General features: G+C 35.0%; 1 protein-coding gene across 1 annotated transcript in view; it reads left to right on the top strand.

The window, feature by feature from the left end:
• PTPRO (protein tyrosine phosphatase receptor type O) overlaps positions 1-23,896 on the top strand; it is a 235,431-nt gene extending 211,535 nt beyond the window's left edge. Inside the window, exons 24-27 of the mRNA XM_074194368.1 lie at positions 806-960; positions 5,812-5,947; positions 14,266-14,386; positions 18,438-23,896. Of these exons, the coding sequence (XP_074050469.1) occupies positions 806-960; positions 5,812-5,947; positions 14,266-14,370 (396 nt within the window). The 3' untranslated portion in view covers positions 14,371-14,386; positions 18,438-23,896. The remainder of the gene's footprint in view (positions 1-805; positions 961-5,811; positions 5,948-14,265; positions 14,387-18,437) is intronic.
• The last annotated feature ends 200 nt before the right edge of the window (positions 23,897-24,096 follow it).

The raw sequence follows: 24,096 nt of genomic DNA, 5'->3' as shown, positions 1-24,096 counted from the left end.
GAGTGACTGATCAGATTAAGGCATATGAATGTGATGGAAAATTTTTGTGTTGTAAAAAAAAAACCAGGAAAGATATATGAACTGATAAAGTGTAGTGAGCAGAACAAGGAGAAAAATCTATATTGTAACAAAAAATTGTAATGAGAATCACCTGTGAATGATTTAGTAACTAATCAATTTAATGATCCACCACAATATCAAAGCACTCCTGAAAGGAGAAATGTTGGATTCAAGAGAGCAGAGTGAAGTGTAGTTTCCTCTTTATTTTTCTTGCTTTCCTCTCCCATTTCAGAGCATGTCTATTGAGGAAAATGCATTTTGCATGTCTTCATATATATAATGGGTATTGTATGACTTGCCTTTTCAATGGATGGGAGGAGAGAAAGAAGGAAAGAACTTGGAATGAAAATAAAAAAAATGTTTTTTTTCTTTAAAAGACAGTTGTGCTATAAACCAAAACTGAGATACCTTTATCTTTCCTTTGGAAACTCAATTTATGAGCTCAGTATCTGGTACTTAAGAATCAACCCCTCCCCATGAAAGACCTTTCTTGAAACCATTATTCCATCCTCCCAACTCTATTAGTACTTCCTCATCAAATAATCTGTATTTATTCAGTATATACTTATATGTGTGGATGTTGACCCCAATGGAATATAAGCTATGGAAGATAGGTACTGTTGGATTCCATATCCTTAGCATCTACCACAATCCATGTTACATTTGTCATTTATTGATTAAGTGCTTGAATCACTTGAGTAGAAAAATGATTGAAACACTCACTTTTGTTATATTCCCACAAAAGGCTGATGAAATGCAAGATGTTATGCATTTTAACTACACTGCCTGGCCTGACCATGGTGTGCCAACTACAAATGCTGCAGAAAGCATCATGCAGTTTGTACAGATGGTCCGGCAGCACTCCACAAAGAGTAGAGGACCTATGATCATACACTGCAGGTAATTTAATCATTTCTACTATCCTTTGAGCAATGGGGAGGGGATTTCTGTTTATCAATGAAAACATACCAGATTACCCTTATTAAAATGTTTGTTGCTGATTAATGGGAACTCAAAAAAGATTGGACTAGTAATATACTATATGACATACAGTTGGGTGGAGTGCTGCAGATATACAGTAAGCAAGGGCTACAGTTTCATAGGTCTAAAAGAAAAACTAGATCATACTTGCAAAATTGAATGGTACTTATAAAAGTAATTACCCTGAGGATTCAAAATATGGGTTTTCTTTGAGAAATTGCACCATGCTTTTACAGGATTCCAAACTACTTCCTGGCACCAAAGCCCATCTTTTTTAAATACTAAGACAAGCTATTTGTAAAACTTTTAGTACAGTTCCTGATACACAGTAGGAAATATATAAATGTTTATTCTCTTCCCTCCTCTTTTCCCTCACAGTTGGGACTTCACCTTGTAAAACCCTATATTCTCAGAAAAATAAAAATCATAGACAACCCAAAAGACAATAGAAAATTCATAGTTTGTATAAATAGTCTAGAGTGAACCATCACCAAATTTTGTGAGCAAGAAGTAACATTACAGGTATCAACAAGGATGTGAATGCCTAGAAAATAAGATGGGTTAGTCATGTATCAAGAATATGACTAAGCAATGTATATTATAATAAATGTATATCTGGATCTTACAAGATCCAGAAGAGACCATCAGTATGCTTAATGGAGGATTTATGGAACAACATGGAGAGAATATTACAGGATGATGAAGTATAGATGGTCTTTAACCGATTTCAATGGAAGGAGTAGATGGGAAATTATTGATGAGTCTTAATCCTTGAGAGTTACAGGATAAGGATCCTGTGAAGGATACCAGAATTGAAGGATAACAGAAGTATCACAACCTATTTCTATTTGGAAATTATTCCATTTCAATTGCTTTTAAGGTAAACATTTCTCTGCATCAGTTGCTACTATCAGCAGATGTCAACACAGCATATCAATGTGTTGAAGCAGATAAAACAAAACTGTTCAAATATGGGGTCAAATTCATCAATTCCTTTGATGGTGTGAAAAGTATATATGCTTGTTTATCCAAGTTGACAAGTTTTACTCTCCTTGAAATCCTTGAAAGGCTTCATTTAACTTGTTAAAAATGATTTAAGGGAAGAAAAAGGAGAGACAAAGTAGAAAAAGAAAATAAGTGTAGCACATGGAAACATCCTACAATTCACAAAATCTATATCTCTAGATTCAAAGTATTCTGTGGGTCTGTTTCTACTTAAAACTATACACACACACACACACACACACACACACACACACACACACACACTTATCTTTTCTCATCAGTCAGGGAGCACAATTAATTCAAAAGAAAGCCATTGTGAGAAAAGTAGTAATAAAATATTTATCCCATCAACCTGGTGTATATTTACCTACAACGGGAAGAGTGAACACATGTAGGGACTCTAAGTGGAAAGGCATACTAATGGGGAACACATGAAGAAGGGGTACATTTAATAAAGGGCACAAACTTGGGGACATGGATACAGAAGCATGCAAGTGGGGTGGGGATATTTGGCTATGTCATACATGGGAAGAAACAATTCAAACCTCTGATATTGCTTGGTTTTAGCTATCTTCTGGTGATGCCATCTTGCTGTTTCCTCCAGATCTGCTCCCCACTAAGTCTCATGTAGCATTCAATCTCTGCACTAGTCTGTTGGAAATAGATTATTTCATTCATTATTTCACTATGTCATTGTTTCCTATTGGTCTTAGGTGATTGTCGATAAAGATTGTTCCACTAGTGCCCTGAATTCTACTGGTCATTGTTGAGTGTGCCTCAATTGAGAACTGGCTGTGGGCTTCTTGTTTGTTTCCATTTAGAGTTGTTAGCTGGGATAATATCTCTTCCTGATAGGAGGACTAAACTTTACCATAGCTGATTTAAATAAAGTTCTTGAATTTTCCCTCCTATAACTCTTTTAGAAAACATAATTTCTAAAGCAAGCTGTCATCCTATTAGGAAAAAATGATTGTTTTTATTTCTTCTAAAGAATGATCTGTGCATTATTTTCAGAGCCTTAGCTAGAATGAACTTCTCTTTCCACAGGAGATTCTTTAGCACAGTCTAAGCTCTTAAAAAAGTCAATCTCAGGGGTGGCTAGGTGGCATAGTGGATAAAGCACCAGCCTTGGAGTCAGGAGTACCTGGGTTCAAATCCGATCTCAGACACTTAATAATTACCTAGCTGTGTGGCCTTGGGCAAGCCACTTAACCCCATTTGCCTTGCAAAAAAAAAAAACAACCTAAAAAAAGTCAGTCTCATCTAGCTAACCAGTACCCTTTGATTTAATTTTTTTAAACAATATTTCCTGGTTGCTAAGGTACATCTATGTGAAAAAACCTCTAGTTTATATGAAGAAAACCTGAGTAATTACATATTTGAAAGCAAAGATGACAAAAAAGGAAAATTGCGCTGTTTTGAGAGGAAGAACCAAGACATATGTACTGGAAGAGCTGAGAATTGTTCGATTTTGGAAAGTAATTTGAAATTATGCCATCAATAAGTTGTAATCAATCAATACTAGGTCTATAACCCGAGAGAGCTCAAAGAAGGAGGAAAAAGATCCATGTATACAAATATTTATAGCTATGCTATTTGTTGTAGCAAAAAAAAAAACCTGGAAACAAAGTAGGGAATCATTTATTGGGAAATGGTTAAGAAAATTATGCTATATAAAGATTGCTATTGAGGGGCAGCTAGGTGTGGCAGTGGATAGAGCAATGGCCCTGTAGTCAGGAGTACCTGAGTTCAAATCCGGCCTCAGACACTTAATAATTAGCTAGCTGTGTGGCCTTGGGCAAGCCACCTAACCCCATTGCCTTGCAAAAAAAATGAAATTAAAAAATAAAAATTAAATTTAAAAAAAGCTTGCTATTGAGACCTAGGAAACGATGAAAGGAACAGATTTAAAGAGTCCTTGGTAATATTGTATGAATTAATGAACAGTGGACCAGGAGAATAATTCATACATTTTGTAAAGGAAAACAATTTTGAATTTTTAACTCTGATGTGTGGAAAGATCAATTAATCGCTACCCCAGAAAGCCAGTGAGAAGCAAATTTCCCATCTCTTGGCAGAGAAGTGATAGACTGTATTTGTAGCATGAGATATATGTATGTGATTTTGTTTTGCTTAACTTATATTTCCTTGTAATAAGGGAGGTTTTTTTGGGAGGTGAGTTGTAGGGAAAGTGGGATGGTATGAGGGTGGTACCAAAAATGAATTAAAATAGGCAAAAGAAAAGAAAAGAAAATTTAGAATTAGAAAAAAGGAAAGAAAGTGTTTTTAATACCATGTTAAGTTTATGAGATGTGTCTTTTATGTAATTAAATAATAGAGATTCATGGTCTCATATACATCTCTCCTCCTTTTCTGTTCTTTACTTTTGTAAGGTTTTATTTAAATATAGAAGGGGACTTGTGGGTGATCTAGTCCATCTATGTCATTTTACTGATGAGAAAATGAAAACCTCTCTCAGACAAGTCATAGGCCTTACCCAAGGTCACAGATTTAAGTAACAGAGGCAGACTTTGAACTTGGGTCTGATGGCTCTAGTAAATTCATTTTGAAGGTACTTTGCCACAAAATTCCAAACTGTTATAGTATTTTGGGAGACCCAAGAGGTTTTGAGTCTGCTCTGCAGATGGATTTAAACAAGCACAAGAATTAATTAAGCCCAATGAGCAAGGTCATTGTCTATCTCCTGCCTCATCACACATTTGGTCTTTTATATGGTTATACATTTGGTTATACATTAATAAAGCCTTTTAACTTTTAAGACCACTGTACACAAATAATTTGAGTTCAGATTTCCCAATCTAGAATTTTCCTTCTTTGAAATCCCATATCCTTCAGCCCACCATGGAACACATTAATTCTATTATTGTTTTATTATTTTATTAATTTATTATTTTACTGTATTCTACAGTAAAAATGTGTGGAAATTGTCTGCTAGCAAAGAAGAGCTAAGTCACATAGTTAAAACCAGATAGTTTCCTGGGAAATTCTCTAGTGCATGTCTCCTCTAATCCAATTCTCTCCCTACCCCAACCCCATGATTCAAAGGGTTCTGTGGTTTGGGAAGTAGTTGACACTTGATTCAGATATCCAATTCTAATTAGACAGAATTGTCCAAGAATCCTTGATGAAGCAATTCTAGGATCTACTAAAGACCCACTTCCAGTAGAATTCCTTTACCTGCTATCAAATGGATTCTGATGTTTAGTGCTCTACCATTACTCCAGCCTGTCACATAGACTTCAAACTGAGAACCTCCTAACACTATACTTCTAGGCTAATTTAGAATCATCTCTTCCTTTGTGGTTCACTAGCCAACTACCCCAAAGAGGTTAAAGACAGAGGGAAAGCATTCCATAGGTACTAAGAAAACCAACAATCCAGTTGGAGAAGGCTGAAACTTCTTTATGGGAACTTCATTAAGAGGAAATGTGTAAGAAGAGGGAGATCTAAAATTCATCTGATATTTTCCAATGATTTTAGTTATGTTGGGCATGTAGTAGAGACTCAATAAATGATTCATTTGTTTAGAGAACAAAGAGCTACTGTGTATAATCATCTCTAAAAAACTCCAACCAGGAACAGTAAGTTCATCTCTCTTTGTCTTAGTATTGAAATAAGTGGAAAATACTTCTTTGAGGGAACATGCTTGATACTTTCTTCAATGATATTACTTAAGTATTATTTTTTTAGAAAAATAACCAATAATTTTCAATAATAAGTCAAATTGCCTGAATAAAATTGCAGTGCCGGTGTGGGACGGACAGGGACATTCATAGCCCTGGATCGACTGCTACAGCATGTTTGTGATCATGAATATGTTGACATATTGGGTCTGGTGTCGGACATGAGATCATACAGAATGTCCATGGTGCAGACAGAGGTAAGAGCTTGATTAATGTGGTAATTTAAATTTAGCTCTCAGAATGAATACAATATAACAAATATCCTGGTTTTATCTATAGTAGTGGTTCTATGTATTTTCATATCATTCAATCATAAAAGAAGAAATTAATAATTGAATACATTATGGTGCCTTAAAATAAGCAGGAAAAACTTTTATTTCATATTTTTTATATTACCTTATTTCTACCTCACAAAAATTCTGCAGATACTATAGATAGTATTCTTATCCTTATTTTGTGATGAGGAAATAAGATTCATAGAAATTTAGTAATTTTCCCAAATGTCAAAAGAAAAACTTGAATCCACTTCTTTCCTCTAAGTCCAGTACTCTATTTGCTGTCACTTTGCTATTTGTCTCCAGAAATAAACTTATTTTTATAATGATCCTATTTTTATTGGCTTCATATTTCTTTTGATAGAATAGTAAATGGAACCCTAGGATTCAAAGCTGAAAGTCATCTGAAGGATTTTTAGCCCACCTCCCTTATCTGACAAAAAAGGAAACTGAGATCCAGAGAAATTAAGCTTTTATGTCATAAAACAAGAATGTTTCCAAAAGTTAAAAAATGATCAAATAAAACTTGTATAAGTGATGACCAAATTTCATATTAAATTTGATTCATTAAGTTTGTCATTAGCTTTTCTCTATGCAAATGTCATTACTAATGGTGGGTTGTGGTAGATTGCCATTTAATCTCCATCTGTCACTTGATTTCAGGAGGAAACCTTCCCTGGTCATTTTCTACCTCCATTGTCAAGTTTCTTTCTTTCATTTAAGTGGATCTCTCAATTTTTTTTTGTAAAATAGAAAAGTCTCTGATAAATGTGTAATTACATTCTTCCTCATCATCTTGTACTGCACACTCCATCCCACCTTTGAGGCTTTGTAATGCATTACTCCCTGAGTATGGTGTGATAACAGCAATCAAAAACTGGTGCCAGCCTGCCCAAGAGTGCTTAGGAGCTGGTTTGAAAGAAGTAAGAGTAGGTATGCATCAATGTAGGCAGAAACACCCCAGGCACCTTTCCCATAATCCTAGTCAATCAGTTTAAATTCTAAGCATCTTAACTTCAGGTAGACAATGACCCTGTTTTCTAAGTAGTGTGTGGGAGGAACTCTGAATTGAATGCTTTCTTGACTTTTTTAATTTTATTTTTTCCTTGGTTACATACAAAAACAAGTTTCAGCATTCACTTTTAAAATCTTGAGTTCTGAATTCTCTCCCTTCCTCCAACCCCACTCCCCCTCACTGCAAAAGCAAATTATTTGATATAGGTTAAAAAAAAATCTAGTCCTAATAAACACCACAATAGTCATGTTGTAAACATAACCTCTCACCCCACCCAAAAGAGAAACCTCAAGAAAAAATTTTGAAATCAACTCTGTATTTTGGATGAATAGTATTCTGTTTCACAAGTTCTTTGGAACTTGCACAGCATTGCCTAGAAAAGGTAAGTCATTCACAGCTGATCATTCTACAATATTGCTGTTACTTTGTATGTAGTACATTTCCCATTGCATTTGCTTACGTAAGTTTTTTACTGAGAACATCCAGTTCAACTTTTCTTGTAATACAATAGCATTTCTGTTTCATCACATAACATAATTTGTTCAGCCATCCCCTAACTGATGGACATCCCCTCAATCTCAAGTTCCTTGTCACCAGAAAAAAAAAGCTGCTATAGATATCCTTATATATTTAGAGCCTTTTCCTTCCTGTTTTTCATTCCTTCTGAAATGATGATGTTTGTCCTTTGTTCTCAAAGACCATGACATCAGGGAGGTGATACCATGACAAGCACATGCTGTGCTAAGCCACCATCCTCATTTTCTCCTCCAGAAACATCTGGGTCTAGTGACCAGATATAAATCAGGATGACTAGAGATGGCTCTGGATGTGAAGCAATCTTAAGTGACTTGCCTAAGGTCCCACAGCTAGTGAGTATTAAGCATCTGAGGATGGATTTGAAGTGTCCTCCTGTCTCCAAGGCCAATGATCCATCCACAGGTAGTGGCATTTCTAGGTCAAAGGGAAAACAGGGTTTTTATAGCCCTAAAATTGCTCCAAATTTCTCTATAGAACTATGAAATCCTTTAAAAACTGCTCCAATAGTGCATTCATTTCTCATTTTTTCTACATCCCCTCCATTTGTCATTTTCTTTTTATATACTATTAGCCAATCTGATAAGTCTAAGTATAAGGATGTGCCTCAGAATTGTTCCAATCCTAATTTCTCCTGTAAATAGTGAGTAAAGATATTTTTAAAGAAATGGTTTAAGGGGTGGCTGGGTGACACAGAGGATAGAGCACTGGCCTCTCATAGGACCTTGGAGGAATTATGGTCTCTGTGGGTTGTCCGCAAACCCTACCCCCAAGTCTTGGAGGTGCAGTAAATCAGTCATAGGCTGAGGAAATGAGCAAACAACAGAAAAGAAGAATTGAACAAGAGAAAATTACTTTGGTCCCATGGAAAATAAAAATATATACTCAGATGGTGACAAAATTGAAGCTTCTGTATCCAAAACCTCCAAGAGAAATAGAAAATGGGCCCAGGCTGTGGATGTTCTCAAAAAAAAAAAAGACTTTGAAAAGCAATTAAGGGAGATAGAGGAAAAATTAGGAGGAGGAAATAAGAGCGATTCAGATAAATCTTGAAAAATCAAGTTAGCAACTTGGTGAAAGAAACAGAAAGATATACTGAAGAAAATAATATGTTAAAACCACTTTAGGGGAAAAGGAAAATTCAACATAAAATGCAAATGAGGAGAAGAATGCCTTAAAAACCAGAATTGGCCAGTTAGAAAAGAGGATTTAAAAACTCTCTGAAGAAAATAACTTCCTCAAATGCAGAATGGAACTAAAGGAAGATGATGACTTTGTGAGAACTCAGGAAGAAATAAAATTGTACCAAAAGAAACAAAAATCAGAAGAAAATGTGAAATAGCTCATTGGAAAAACAATTGACCTTGAAAAAAGATCTTGAAGAGATAATTTTAAAATAATTGGGCTACTTGAAAGTCATGACTAGGAAAAGAGCCTAGACTTCATTTTTCAAGAAATAATACAGCAAAATGGCACTAAGATCCTAGAAGCAGAGGGTAAAATAGAAATTGAGGGAATTCACCAATCACCTCCTGAAAGAGATCCCAAAAGAAAATCTTCCAGGAATGTTATAGCCAAATTCCAGAACTTCCAAGTCAAAGAGAAAATACTAGAAGCTGCCAGAAACAAGAAATTCAACTATTGTGGCTCTATAGTCAGGATTACACAGGATCTGGCAGCATCTACATTGAGGGCTCGTAGGGCTTGGAATATGATATTCTAGAAGGCAAAAGATCTTGGTTTACAGTCAAGAATCAACTCCCCAGAAAAACTGAACATCCTCTTTGGTGGAAAAGATGAATTTTCAATGAAACAGGGACTTCCAAACTTTCTTATTGAAACAACCAGAGCTGAACAGAAAGTTTGATTTCCAAATATAGGACTCAGGTGAACCATGGAGGGGGTGGATGAGAAAGACTAATTATGAGGAACTTAATGATGTTTAACTGCTTGTATTCCTGCATGGGAAGAAGATACTGGTAACTCATATGAACTTTCTCATTCATAAGAGCAGTTAGAAGGAGCATATATAGAGAAGGCACAGGAAGGAGCTGAATATAATGGTATAATATAGTAAAAAGATGGAGTCAAAGGAAAGTACTGGGAGGAAGAGAAAGGAAAGGAAGAAGTGGTTAAGATATTTCACATGAGAGTCAAGAAAAAGCTTTTACAATGAAATGGAATGGAGGAAGATAAGGGGGAGTGAGTGAGCCTTCATTCTCATCAGAAATGGCTCAGAGAGGTAATAAAAGTAATAATATATATCTTACCCTAGAGAAAAAAATGAGATGAAATGGATAAGATAAGGGAAAATGGGGAAGGAAGGGGGTAGCAGGTGGTAGAGAAGAAGGAAGATCTTGGGAGAGGGTAAAAGGATACAATACAGTTCTGGACAGGGATAGGATGAAATAAGAGAGAGAATGGAATAGATGAGAATGGGGAGGAATAGAATGGAGAGAAGTATAGCTAAGTGATAGCAATTGAGGGAAAGATATTGAAGCAACTTCTCTGGTGGCTATGATGGGGAAAGCAACTAACCCCAGAGACAAAGCTGTTGGAATCTGAACACATACTGAAGTACACTTTTTTCCCCCTCTCACTATTCTTGAGGTTTCTCATCCTTTTGTGGAGGGGGGAGGGAGGAGGAGGGTTTATGATTACTCTTACAATAAGATTATTGTAATAATATAAAATGAATTTTTTAAAATGTTATCCCTTCAAATTCATTGAAGTTCATCTTTTCCTCTGAAAGAATATATTCAGTTTTGCTGCGCTGTTGATTCTTGGATGTGATTTAGTCTCTTTTGCTTTCCAGATCTTGTTCTAAAACCTAAAATCTCAAAGTAGAAGTGCCAAATCATTGACTCCATATTATTTAAATTTTTTTATGACTACTTGCAATAGTTTCCCCTTAACTTGAGAGCTCTGGAATTTAGCTATAATATTCCTGGCAGTTTGGATTTTAGGATCTCTTTCAAGAGGAGATCTTTTTTTCAATTTCTGTTTTATCCTCTACTTCTAGACTATCAGGGCAGTTTTCCATGTTAATTTCTTGAAAATGATGTCTAGGCTCCTCTTTTGGTCATGGCTTTCAGGTAGACCAATTTTAAAAATTATTTCTTCTGGATCTGTTTTCTAAGTCAGTTGTTTTTCCAATGAGATATTTTACTTTTTCTTCTAGTTTTTAATTCTTTTAGTTTTATTTTTATTGTTTTCTTGATTTCTCACAAAGTCATCAGTTTCCCTTTTCTCCATTTTATAGTTTAATGAATTATTTTCTTCAATTAACTTTTTTGTCTCCTTTTCCATTTGACCAATTCTGTTTTTTAAGTCATCTTCTTCTCATTAACTTTTGTTTTGTTTTGTTTTTCTCATTAACTTTTAGTACCACTTTTTCCATTTGGCTCAGTCTGGTTTTTAAGATGTTATTTTCTTCTGGATTATTTTGTAACTACTTTACCAAGCTGATGACTTGGTCTTCATGATTTTCTTCTATCACTTTCTTTTTTCTTCCAATTTTTTCTTCTACCTCCCTTACTTGATTTTCGAAATCCTTTTTAAACTCTTTCACAGTCTGAGTCCAAGTCATAGTTTTCTATGAGGCTGTGGTCATAGAAGTTTTGACTTTGTTATCTTCTTTTGACTATTTTTATTTCCATATGACCAAAATATCTGTCTATAGTTGGATTTTTTCTTCTGTTGCTTGCTCATTATCTCAGACTATGACTTGATTTTAACTCTTTGTTAAGATGGGGCTGTTTCTAGGGTGAAGGATGCCTTATCCTAAGCTCTTGAGGGTTTTGTGCTACTGTTTTCAGAAATTCTTCTGGGGACCTGCAAATTTTCAAAGCTCTTTTGAGAGATTATATCCACTCTCCTTGCCTGTACTCTGGAGAGTGGTGAGTATAAGCACTCCTTTCTGCCATGGAACTGTGAGGTCTCTGCCTATGTAGTAAGCTTCGTTGTGCTTCTTCTTCTTGCTAATGGGGCCCCAGATTGCCACCCAAATATGAGTATGGGCAAATCCTACCTCAGGGATAACAAGGAGAACCCCTATAATCTCCTTCCAACCCCCTAACCTTTTGTGGACTGAGAGCTCCAGAAGCAGCTGCTTATGAGACCTGTTCTGGACTGTACAGGGGACTTTTCCTGTTGGCCCTTCATGTTGTCCTTGGAAGTCTCTAAGCTGAGAGTCACCACCACCACTACCACTGACTCAGTCACCCATCTTCCTATTCCTGAATGGGGTCAGTTCACTCTGACATAGCCCAGGATTCCCTGAGCTCCTCTCTCACCCCAGTGCAATGGACTTTTTCTACAGATCTTCCAAGTTCTCATGGGCTGAAAATTGTTTCACTCTATCCTTTTATGGGCTCTGCCACTCTAGAATTTGGTTAGAGTAATTATTTAAAAGTTGTTAAAGTGGTTTGGGGGAGAGGTTAGATGATTCCCTGCCTTTACTCTTCCATCTTGGCTCCATCATGCTTTCTTGATCTATATAAAATTTCAAATGAACAAAAAAGGTTTTCTTCTTTATACTTTATATGACTAGACCACTAGATGTCAGGATAATTTAGAAAAATAGCCATTGCTGTTTTTTTTCCTGAAAGATTCTCCAATCTTTTTCTTCCTTTTCTTCCTCTTCTTCTTCCTCTCCTCTCCTCTCTGTTTCTGTGGATGTATTTATGTCTTTGTCTGTTGCCTGTCCTTCTCCCTCTTTCCACCCCTCCCTCCCCCACCTCCCCCCTTCTCTTCCCCCCTACTACTACTCTCAATACAAACACTCCTTGTTTAATGTGTGAGGAAAAAGTAGGATCACATTTGAATATGGTCTGACTCCAGATTGATACCATCATTTTTCCCCTTTGACTTTGAATACATTCTTGAATTTGATGTCTATAGATTCATATCTAAACTTTTTATTGTAATTAGTAGTTATCAGAAAAAAAATACTTGAACCATAGACTTATAAGGGACATTAAATAAAATTCAATCCAATTCCTTCATTTTACAAGTAAGGAAACTTGAGACTAAAGAAGTTCATAATTGCCCAATGACATACATTTTTCTAACTCCACCTTCCATGCTCTTTTCATTGAAAGTCCACTTGTACCCAAGATGACTAGCAAGGTGACCTTGAACTATCTTAGTCAACAATTCCACATATTTATCTTTGACCTACTTCAAATCTCTTGAATGTATGCAATCTGTTTTCTTGCTACTCAGTCTCTCATTTTTCTGTTCAATATTCACTTTAGCACTATTCTATCATACCTTGCTCTTCTTTTTTGAAAGGCAGTAAGAACCACATGCCAAATTGAATCTTTGTTACTATCCCGATTCCAGAGGACACTTCTTGTTCTGTTATTGTTAAATAATCACAATAATTCTCTAGCATGTGTCTTTTTCTAGATATATTTAAAGAACAATTTAAAGAACATTTGAACATACTTTTAGTGGCTTTGGAAGGTTCCCCTTGCCCTTGAATTTTTTTGCACCTGACTCAGAAAGTAAGGGACTTACTGTATGTTGCTATAGCAGATGATCTGATATATTGATCTTGGAGCAGAGATCATTGGAGTTAGAACAATGTCTTGACTAGTGATTCTGATGCCTTGGACTAGAAAATGAAGGGAAAACACTGGGGTTGGTGGGAGATGGGAGAGAAAGACTTCCAAGAAGGCATAGAGAAACAAATCCCTGTGGGATATTTTGAGGAAGGAAATAACCTGTAGTGCAGATGTGACAGTAGCTAAGAGGGGAAGAGAAAAAGACCCATCATTTGATAACTTCCCATTTTAATAATTTTTTCCTTGATGAATATTAAAGTTTGTTTTTTTATTTTCCTTTGTTGAAGAAATAAATATTTCATTAACACTATATACATTTCAGTACTACTTTGCAGTTTTGACTAGTCAGAGCAGGGTTATCTTGAGGATCAAATGAGATAATACAAAGTGAGTTGTAACTATAAGATGCTATCATAAAAGTACATTCAAGATCAAATCAATTCAAGTGTTATGAAGAGTATTCATGCTTTGTAGAGAATCATACATTTTAAAACTAGAAGATACCTCAAAAATCATCAGCTTGTTATCTGTGTGACCTTAATCAAATTCACCTACCCTAAATTCCAGTTTCTTTGTAGGTAAAATAAGGGAGTCAGAGAAGATGATCTTTTATGACTTTTTAAACACTAAACCTATGGTGAAAAGTAATCCTCTCATTTTATAAATGAAACTGAGACCATTATGTGACTTGCCCAATGTTATATTAGGAGTATAAGGAAATAAGTAAAGTAAGGAATAAAGGAAGCTGAGATTTGAACCTGGGTCATCTGACTGACAATCAAGTGCTCTTTCTGATGTGCCACATTGACTCATTAAAGTAAAAGACCTTTAAGATCCTTTTCAATCATAAGACTCTATGATAAATGCTTTTTGGTGAATTACTGAATAAGTGCACTTAAAATACAATTTTAGCTGAGGTATTAACTTGATAAAATTTGAGATATTAGATCTCCTTCTGTGGGCAGAGTAGCAGAAATTTCATCTAACAAAGGTTACAAGGTTCATGAACATAGCTTACTGGAATATTGATGATGAAATATATTTTGATCTCAAAGTATCAACATAGTATAGGCAAAGTGGATGGTTAGTTCTGAAATTTTCATACTTCTCTTTTGCTCCAGGAACAGTATATTTTTATCCATCAATGTGTACAATTGATGTGGATGAAGAAAAAGAGACAGTTCTGCATCAGTGATGTGATATATGAAAATGTTAGCAAGTCCTAGTTAAGGATACTGAACAGTAAGTATTGAAGAGAACATTATAGGTGCTCTGCTATAGAATAATCCGATGATTATTTATGATTAATGGGGATAATGGGGATAATTAATGATAATTCTGCTTTCCAGAAAACCATCATACCACCTTCAACTGTGAACATGGATAGAAATGTCTGAACTAGGGTAATGGGACATTATAGAGATTGGAGTGGGGATTGTTTAAGCAAGGAAGAGAAAGGCAGTAAGAATAAAATTGGGGAGTATAATGAAAATGATAATAACAATATAATAGCATTTATATATTGTTGTTCAGCCATATCTGATGCTTTTCAACTCCATGGACCATGTTTTTGTTTTTTTGGTAAAGATACTGCAGTAGTTTATTGTTTTCTTCTCTAGTGGCTTAAGGCAAACAAGGGTTCAGTAACTTGCCCAGGATCACACAACTGAGATCGGATTTGAACACAGGTTTTCCTGTCTTCAAGCCCAATGCTCTATCCATTGAACCATCTAGTTGCCCATCATTTTTTTTAGGTTTTTGCAAGGCAAACGGGGTTAAGTGGCTTGCCCAAGGCCACACAGCTAGGCAATTATTAAGTGTCTGAGACTGGATTTGAACCCAAGTACTCCTGACTCCAGGGCCGGTGCTTTATCCACTATGACACCTAGCCGCCCTGTAGTTGCCCATTATTTATATGACATTTTATATATGCTATTTATATAATATTTTGCTTAGTGCTTTACATGTTACCTATTTGTGCCTTACAACAACTCTGATTATTATCATTTTACATATATAAGGAAATTGAGCCTGAGAGAAGTTCAGTGATTTGCCCAGTGTCATACAACTATTAAGTGTCTAAGGTAGAATTCACTTCAGGTCCAGCACTCTACATATTGAACAACCTAGTTGCAGTGATAAAAAAATGATGAAAAGGAATATGATTATACTTTTAAGGTGGCAGGAGATGGGGGGGAGAGCAAGTATTTAGACTTGTTATGTTTTTATACTTTTTTTGTACTGAATAGAGTTTTTTGTGGATTTGAAGAACTATATTGCTTTTACTAGTGGAATAAAGTAATGGTTTATCATCTAAAAAAAGGTGATAACTTGGGTAGGAACCTGATCAGTAGAAAACTGAAGCAAAACAGATTAAGAAAAATTCATGTGAGATAAAATTACTGATGTGAAATCCTTAAGAGTGGACCAAATTAATATAAAAAATTCAGAAGTAAAGGAGAGGCAGTGGGTAGAGAGCCAACTTCAAAGCTAAGACTTGGGTTCATGTTCTCCCACTAATACATACTGATAATATGACTCTGGCCATAAATATGCCATTTATATCTCTCAGTTCTTTAGGCAATTCACTAAGAGTATAAAATAGAAGATGACAAGTGATATTGGTAACATGAGTTTTCTCAGCTTAGAATTCATTTTACCAACGAAATCACAGATTTGGGTTCTATCTTCAATCCTTTATATAGAAGTCAAGAACCAACTATAGTTAATATATCTAATATATGACCAGGTTAAAAATAGGATAAAGACTATCCTAGTAAAGAAATCAAATAATTATATAAACTGCTTTTACTATAGTGTCCTAATGTGTTGGAATACTTTGGTATGTCATGAAAACACATTTTTCAGTCTCCCTTAGCTTCTTCATCACCACCATAATTCCTTTTTCCAATTTTAAACTTAAAGGAAAATGATGAAAATGGAAAATATCTTTGTTCTTTGTGAGAAAGGGGTTAAAAGGAATTGAAGCATGCAAAAACATAAGTGTGAGAAGTGACTAGAGAGAGTCTGAATGAATGAATAAGTGAATGAATAAATGAATTAAAAGCATTTATTAAGTTCTTTCTATATACCAAGGACTCCACTAATTGCTTGCTGGTAATACAAATTAAAAAAAAATGATAGTCCTTGCTCTCAGAGACAACATTCTAATTGAGAGAAATAAAGATGGTAACAAGGCCAAGGGGCTTTAAATTCCACTGTAGGTTGAATGGCAATGCCCTAAGCTCTGTAGGATCAGTGTAGTAAGAGGGCAGATAAGGCTAGTTGAGTCAAAGAGGCACAATGGCAGGACAGATGGTAAAACTGCTTAGGGTACAGGGACTCCTGGGTTAAAAATTGTAAAATTCAATGAGAGTAGGGATTCTTTCATTTGTCTTTGTATCTATCCCCTGTACCAAATATAGTGCCTGAGATAATAAAATTAATATTTTAAATGGGCTAAACAACCTGGGGGTAAAAATGGTTAAAACCAAAGTGAATTTTTGGTTAAAAATTTTGGTGATTAAAAATAATTGTGTATCATATTTGGTCCAATAGTATGTATTACAGAATATCATGATGTTTGCTATGACTCAAGTAGACCTTGTCTAAGAAGATTTAGTCACACAAAAACTCTCTATAATGCAATCTCTGAAAAAAGTGAGGAAATAAATTAATTTAAAGAGAAATGAAAAGTGAATATAGAATGAATGAAGAGAAATAAAAGAACAATTTTTATTGTAACATATAATGTTACCTTAGAGATGGTGACTGTAGTAGCTGGAGGAACTGGAGGCCCTTAACTAGGAGCTTGAAGAAAGTTACAAATTCCAAGAAGTGGAGATGAGGAAGAGAGAGAATAGCATAAATTGGGACCAGTCAGGACCAAGGGATGGATATATAAGATGGACAGTTATGTGTGAGGAGAAGCAAATAGGATTTTGTGACTTAACCTTGAAGCATATAGAGGGGAGTAGGTATGAGAAGACTGAAAAGACAGGAAGGGGCCAGTTGAAAAGCTTTAAATGCCAGACAGAGGAGATCTTATTTGATCCTAGAAATAAAAAAAAAAGATCCATTGGATTTAATTGAGTCAAATGGTGACAGGATCACTATAGGTATCTCATCTCAAACCTAGCATATTCAAAACTAGCACACATTTTTCCTCAAGACAAACAAATAAATAAACAAATATCTCCCTTCCTACTAAATTTTGCATCACTTTCAAGGGTACCACCATCCTCCTAGTTACACAGATCTGCAAAACTGATATTATTCTTCACTTGTCACTCAAACTCAACACTCATATTTAATTTTTTATTATCTTGTTGACTTGACCTAGACATATCATAATATATCTCCTATATCTTCTCTTTACTCACAAAGCAAGCAACTATTATGATTCAAGTTTGAGTAACCTCTCACCTAATAATTCAATGGACTTGAAACTGTTCTTCCTGCATCAAGTTTCCCCCTCACTCAAATCTTTTCTCTATTCGACTATCAAAATGATTTTCCTAAAGTTCAGGGCTCACAACATCAGACAAGCACACACCACACACACACACACACACACAGAAACACACACACGATCTGATTAAGTTTATTATAGTGGCTTTCTATTATCTCCGGGATAAAATATAAAATCTTCTATTTGGCATTTAAAGTCCTTCCTGATCTGGTTGCTTCCTGTCTCAAAGTCTTCTAGCACACTTTACTTCCCTCCATGTAGTCTTATGTTCCAACTACACTGCATACTTGCGTTATCTCACAAATGACTATCTCCCTATTCTGCACCTTTTCATTGATTGTCTTTCATGTCTTGAAAGTTGTCACTCAGTAAAAGTAAAAATTGATTTCGTTGATCCTTTAAAAGAGACAGATACCATATAGCTAATTCTTCCATTAAAAAACAAAAATAAACAATAACAAAAATTAAGAGCATAGATAACAACATTTCATTCTAGAAATACAACCACTTTTTAGAAATGCATTTCAGTTATAGACTATGGTTAATGAAGAAGGTCAATTGGAGAAAGAAGGGAATGGTTGAAAAGGTAGAGTACTTGAACAAAGAAAGGGACAGCAAGAGGGAAGGACAATAACAAGAGAGGGAAAGTCTTACAGAAAAAATAAAGAATCAGGAGGCTTGGGAATATTGTTGAAAAAAACGAAGTCAATTGGTGAGAAGATTAGACATTTCTGGGTGTAGTATTTGTCATCCAAACCCATTCACAGGGTTGGATCTAAACCCAAGTACTAAATGCTTATTGTATTTTTCCTTCATTCACAGGAGAGAACATGAAGTACACCCAGCTTCCCTTGCTTCAGGATTATTGGGGGCGGGAAGAACCTACTAGCCATTTTGCCAAGGAAGGTCCCTGCTTTGAAGTACATGGCCAATAAAGAAGATATATTTTATCTTGTAGAAACACTGGGAAGACTTAGCCTTAAAGAGCCTACAGTGTCTTTTGACTGCTTATTTCTGGATATTTAAAATATTGGACCAAATTCAACCAAACATGATAAAAGATGAGATACTCTACAGATAGAAAGTATGCCACTCTTGAAGAGTTTGGTTTGTCTTTTGCTGGTTGGACTTAGTTTAAAGCAAGTACAATATATACATATATACATATATATAAATATATTTTTGCTGACTATCTCAGAAAGAAAAATTGCTTTCACTATGTGTCACACTAGTCAATTATTAGCATCTAAAAACTTTTCATTATTAAAGAGAGAAGCATGAATAGACAACAAGAAATTTCAATTCTGCACAAGGAAATAGAAAAGTGATGTTATTGTTTACCCTAGCATACCAGGTTAAGGGTGGAAAAGATAGGGGGCAGGGAAGCAAGGATACTGTGCCAGTGGACTTTTTTCCCTGTTCCAAATATAAAAGCTGTAATACAGCTATGATGTAGAATAGAAAAGAAAATATTGTCTTAATTGCTCTAGTTGTTGATTTTTTCTTCATAATTAACAATAGAATGTTTAATCCTTGATCCTTTGGGACTTAATTCACCATCTTGATTTCTTTTCAGTGAATCTGGTCTGGGATCAGATGAGTTTACAGTCTGAGTATCTTTAGGCTCTGTTGATATAATCTTTAGCTGTCCAAGCAAAATTTTAGTGCTTGGGGATCTATCATTCCTTTTTTTGCTAAATGGCATGTAGGTGAAAGCTCTCTCATTTGGAAACTGTGTGCCATAAGGACACTCCTTCATTCATCTGAAGGGCTTTGAACTCATGAAGTTGAATTCAAAAGAAGTTGCAGTATGTTAGAAGAGTTACCTGACTGTATTTGGGGGTTGCAGTCAAAATGGATTCCAGCAGGAGTTTTGATTTACTCTTGGGTTGTCAATTTCATTCATTAGTGATGTAATTAGTAACATTTTATGATTTGAGCATTGCACAATGACATTATATAACTATGTATTGTAACAAGAATGCTGTCAAAATGGGCATTGATGGCATTGAGAAGCCTGTTTCTTTATGTCACTGCAATGCTCATTTGTATGAGATATTAGTTCTGAGATTACAAGGAAAAACAATTAGAATTGAAAGTAAACATTCACCAATTGTTCACTGTTGTCAAGAAATTGGAAGGTTTCTCCCTAGATGCTTTGCATTTCTTAGTTTATTGGTTAACTATGTCTTCCTTAGAAGTTTCTTTAGAAGCTTTTTGTGGTTCAGTGTTTATGGTATGGTTTAATATTTTTGGCAATCTCAGCAATTATGAAGGATGTCAAGCAAATAGCATTGATACCAAGGTCTCCCAGCTGAGGGGGTTTATCCAGAAAACTTGGCAAAGTTTCCCATCAGGCATCGACCTTGTATTTCAGTTCTTACTTTGAACAAATCTATGGCCAAAGATTCATTGTCCTTGGACTAAAGATGACATGAATTATGACTCAAGAGGATATTCTTTAGGTACCTGCACCACTCCTTTCTTTTTCCCACTGCTATTGCCCACTCTTAAGTTTTACACTACTGCTTACTATTATAATAATTTTATCACTTCAAAAAAATCAACATGGCATAGGGTATGGGGGCAGGGGAGCAACCTATTAACCCTAGTGTGATATTCAAAAGGCTTCACAGATGAGTCAGACTTAATGAAAACTGAGAAGTTGTATGGTTGAGAATATAATATATATTCTTTTCAAAATTGTCACCCAGAAAGTGGCAATCTTTTTTCTAACAATGTAAAAGCATTTTACTCTGGGCAGACTCTGGCAATCAAGAACTTCATAAACATCTCATTAATCTCTTTAAGACCTTTACAAGGAAGAATTGAGTTTTACTTTGTGATTGATGGTGGCCTAAGGAACATAGAAATTTGGTTAATCATTCTACCTCCAAGGTTAATTTTAGCAAGGCAAATGACAGAACCATGGAATCTCAAATCAAGAAGCAACCAAAAGATCATCTAGTCCACTATTAACCTAAACAAGAAATAACACTACAACAGGTTGGCAAATGGTTATTCAAACCCTGTCCACAGACCTTTAACTAGTGAGTTCTACCTCCTAAAGCACTCTACCCCCTGGAAAATTCTGGTTGTTAGGAAAATGTCTCCTCAAACTGAAGAAAAATAGCTTCTCTTAACATTAATGATAATAGTAGCTGGCATTTATATCGCACTTTAAATTTTCCTAAGCACTTAGCCAACATCCTATTTGATCCTCCCAATAACTCTATGAAGACGGTACTATGGGCATTATTCTCACCATTTTATAGATTTAAAAAAGGCTGAGGTTCAAAGAGGTTCAAAAGCCTTTCCCATAGTCACACAGCTAATGAATGTCAAAGACAGAATTTAATTCTGATTCTGCCTAATGTCGAATTCACTACTTTACACATAAGTTATGAGTTTTGTTTTGGAAGACAAGTTGGATAAATCCCTTTTCTCTTTCATAATCCAGTAACTTGAAGTCAGATATAATTCCCTCTAAGTCTTGTCTTCTCCAGGTTGAACTTCCCCATATCCTTGTATAGGATAAAATCAAAAGTCTTTCATAAAACTCATTTCCCTAAAATATGGTACCCAGAACTGAAAATAGTCCTCCAGATATGATCTGACAAGGCAAAGACATCACTTCCCTGGGCACCATGCTTCATATTAAGCTTTATGTAGCTTAATATCATATTTGGTTACTATATACATGCTGTTGAGCTTATAGCTTCCAGGTCTTTTATTCAGAAAATTTATAATACAACTATACCTCCCTTGTTCTGTTTTGAGAAAATGCTTTACTATACCCAAGTGAAAAGAATGAAAGAAGTAGGAGAAGGAGGAACAGAAAGAGAAAAAGAATTTAATCTTCAGCAGGAGGTATATTCAAACAGGAAGGGAGAATAGGAGCCAAGACATTGCACCAAACTGAGATAATTCTCAATTCTCATAATGTGAACATAAATATAGAAATCATTGGTTTCAATATTCTAAAAACTAAATATTAGAGAATTTAATATTCCTTCTGAGAACCATACTCCAAAAGACAATTTTGACAATCTTGTAAAAAAGAATATAAAGATGACTCAAAGAGCTCCAGACATCCTGCAGTTCATACCAGATCACTTTGGTCAGGTTTATGGAAAGATTATACATGATGGTTATAATTTAAAACCAAAAGTCATTCTGTTAACTTATAGATCACCTATTCATCATAGTATTATGTAATGGAAACAACATTAGAGGATGTTTTAGGATATATGAATCTTAACTCTAGCAAAGAAATTTGTGACCTTGGGCAAATCACTAAACCTCTCTGAGTCTCAGTTCCTTATTTGAAAATACTAATGCCTTTTCTACCTACCTCACAGAGTCATTGTGAGGTTTAAATAAAACAAATGTAAAAGTGCTTTGAATACTATAAAAGTTTTATGGGGGAAAATGTCTACACTCTTTCTTTCCTTTGAGTCAGAGATCTATTTCTGAGCATATACTTCAAGGGATTGAGAGCAGAAAGTCAGTTTTAGAGCTGTCAAGACCTGGACCCAAGTCCTTTCTCTGACATATTATCTGTGTGATCCTGGAGAAGTGATTTAAACTTTCCAAGCTTTAAGCAACTTTCTAATATTATTAGTTGCAAAGAAAGTGCCAGTTTGCATTGGTAAAAGAAGGGTTTCCTCATATAGGAATTCCTATACCAGTAAAATCACACATCTTGCCCCTTTCCCTATACTCCAAGGTGGTGAAAGATAAGAACAATCCCATGTGTACCAAAATATTATCATGAGAACGTTTTTCTTTTGGAAAAGACATGGAAAATGAAAACACATTGACTGAAAATGGCTAAATTATATTTTGGTTTATGAATGCAATGAAATATGGTTGTGCCATAAAATTTATGATGAATATGAGGAATTCAAAGAAACATGGGAAGATTTGCATGAACTGCTATAAAGTGAAGTAAGAAGCACCAGGAAAGCAATATATACACAATGACTAAAACAATGTAAAAAGGAAAAAAGAACAATAACTTAAAAATGAACACTGTGTAATTATAAAGACCAATCTTGGTTGTGGGGAAAAAAATAAAATGCATCTCCATCCTCTCCTTGGAAAGTTGTGAGAATGTGGGTATGGAATGTTACCTACTCTGTTAGATATGGTCAATGAGTCAACTGGTTTTGCTTTTTTAAAAATGTCTTACAAAAGAAGGTTTATGGGGGGAAGAGCATATTTGGAAATGACTGTGATGTACAAACAAAAGGCATCAATAAAACTAAAGAACAAAAAAGAAAAATATCACCTAAATGTAAGGTTTTATTGTTATTATTTTGTTAGGTCTATGATTATAATTAATAACTGCAAACCCCTCAGCAAATATCTCCTGAAAATTCAGTAAGGGTTTGGATATCTAGATTTCAGGAAATCTTCATTTTCTGGGTCTTTATGTGAGAAAAACTGAGGATTTCCTTCTTCTGCTATCTTAGCTTTTGATCAACATCAACCAAGGACCTTGGAGATATGAGGAATACTTACTGAGTAAAATCATTTTCTATTATGTCTTTAACAAAGCCCTATTTCCTAACTAACTAGTTCCCACTCACTCTTAGAACCCTAATGTCAACATGCTATTGTTAGAATTAATAGCCAATGAGACCACCATGACCTTTGGTTTTTTTTAAACTTTTTTTTAGATTTTTGCAAGGCAAATGGGGTTAAGTGGCTTGCCCAAGCCACACAGCTAGGTAATTATTAAGTGTCTGAGACAGGATTTGAACCCAGGTACTCCTGATTCCAGGGCCGGTGCTTTATCCACTGTGCCACCTAGCCGCCCCTATGACCTTTGTTTTAAAGAGGTTTTTCTATTGTGAGTTAATCCATCATAAATAACAATATATCCAATTTATGACCTGAAAATTCTCTGTCTAGGAAAACTGAGTATTCTGGAACTCTAAATTATTTAAAATCAGGTACCACAGGACCCAACTTCTCAAACACATCTCTCTTGAGTACTGAATGTGAAAATCATTCTATCTAAATTTATGATTCTAATGAAGTATGCAAATCCTTACTCTAGCTCCTAATGATATCCTTTTCTTTTTAAAAAAATGTTATTTATTTAAGGCAATGGTTTAAGGGTTAAGAGTGATGTTTCCAAAGTCACACAGCTAGGCAATTATTAAGTGCCTGAGGCCATATTTGAACTCCAGTCCTCCTGACTCCAGGGTTGGTGCTCTATCCACTGCACAACCTGGCTGCCCCCATGATATCCTTTTCAATACCATTTTATTTATTTTCAATACCATTTTATTTATTCAATACCATTTATCTTTATTTCTATAAGATATTTTCACATTTTCCATATGTAAGAGAAACATGAACTTTTAAAAATGATTAAAAAATCTAGGTTTTTAATCTAAAATTTTACAAATTTAGTTTATCCTCTATTAAATATACTAGAAGGTGGCAATATATCTTACCCTGAAGTCTT

Source organism: Macrotis lagotis, chromosome 7 (assembly GCF_037893015.1).
Source record: "Macrotis lagotis isolate mMagLag1 chromosome 7, bilby.v1.9.chrom.fasta, whole genome shotgun sequence".
In the NCBI taxonomy this organism is placed as follows: domain Eukaryota; kingdom Metazoa; phylum Chordata; class Mammalia; order Peramelemorphia; family Peramelidae; genus Macrotis; species Macrotis lagotis.
The sequence above is the reverse complement of the archived record's forward strand: the minus strand, read 5'-3'. Positions and strand labels throughout refer to the sequence as shown.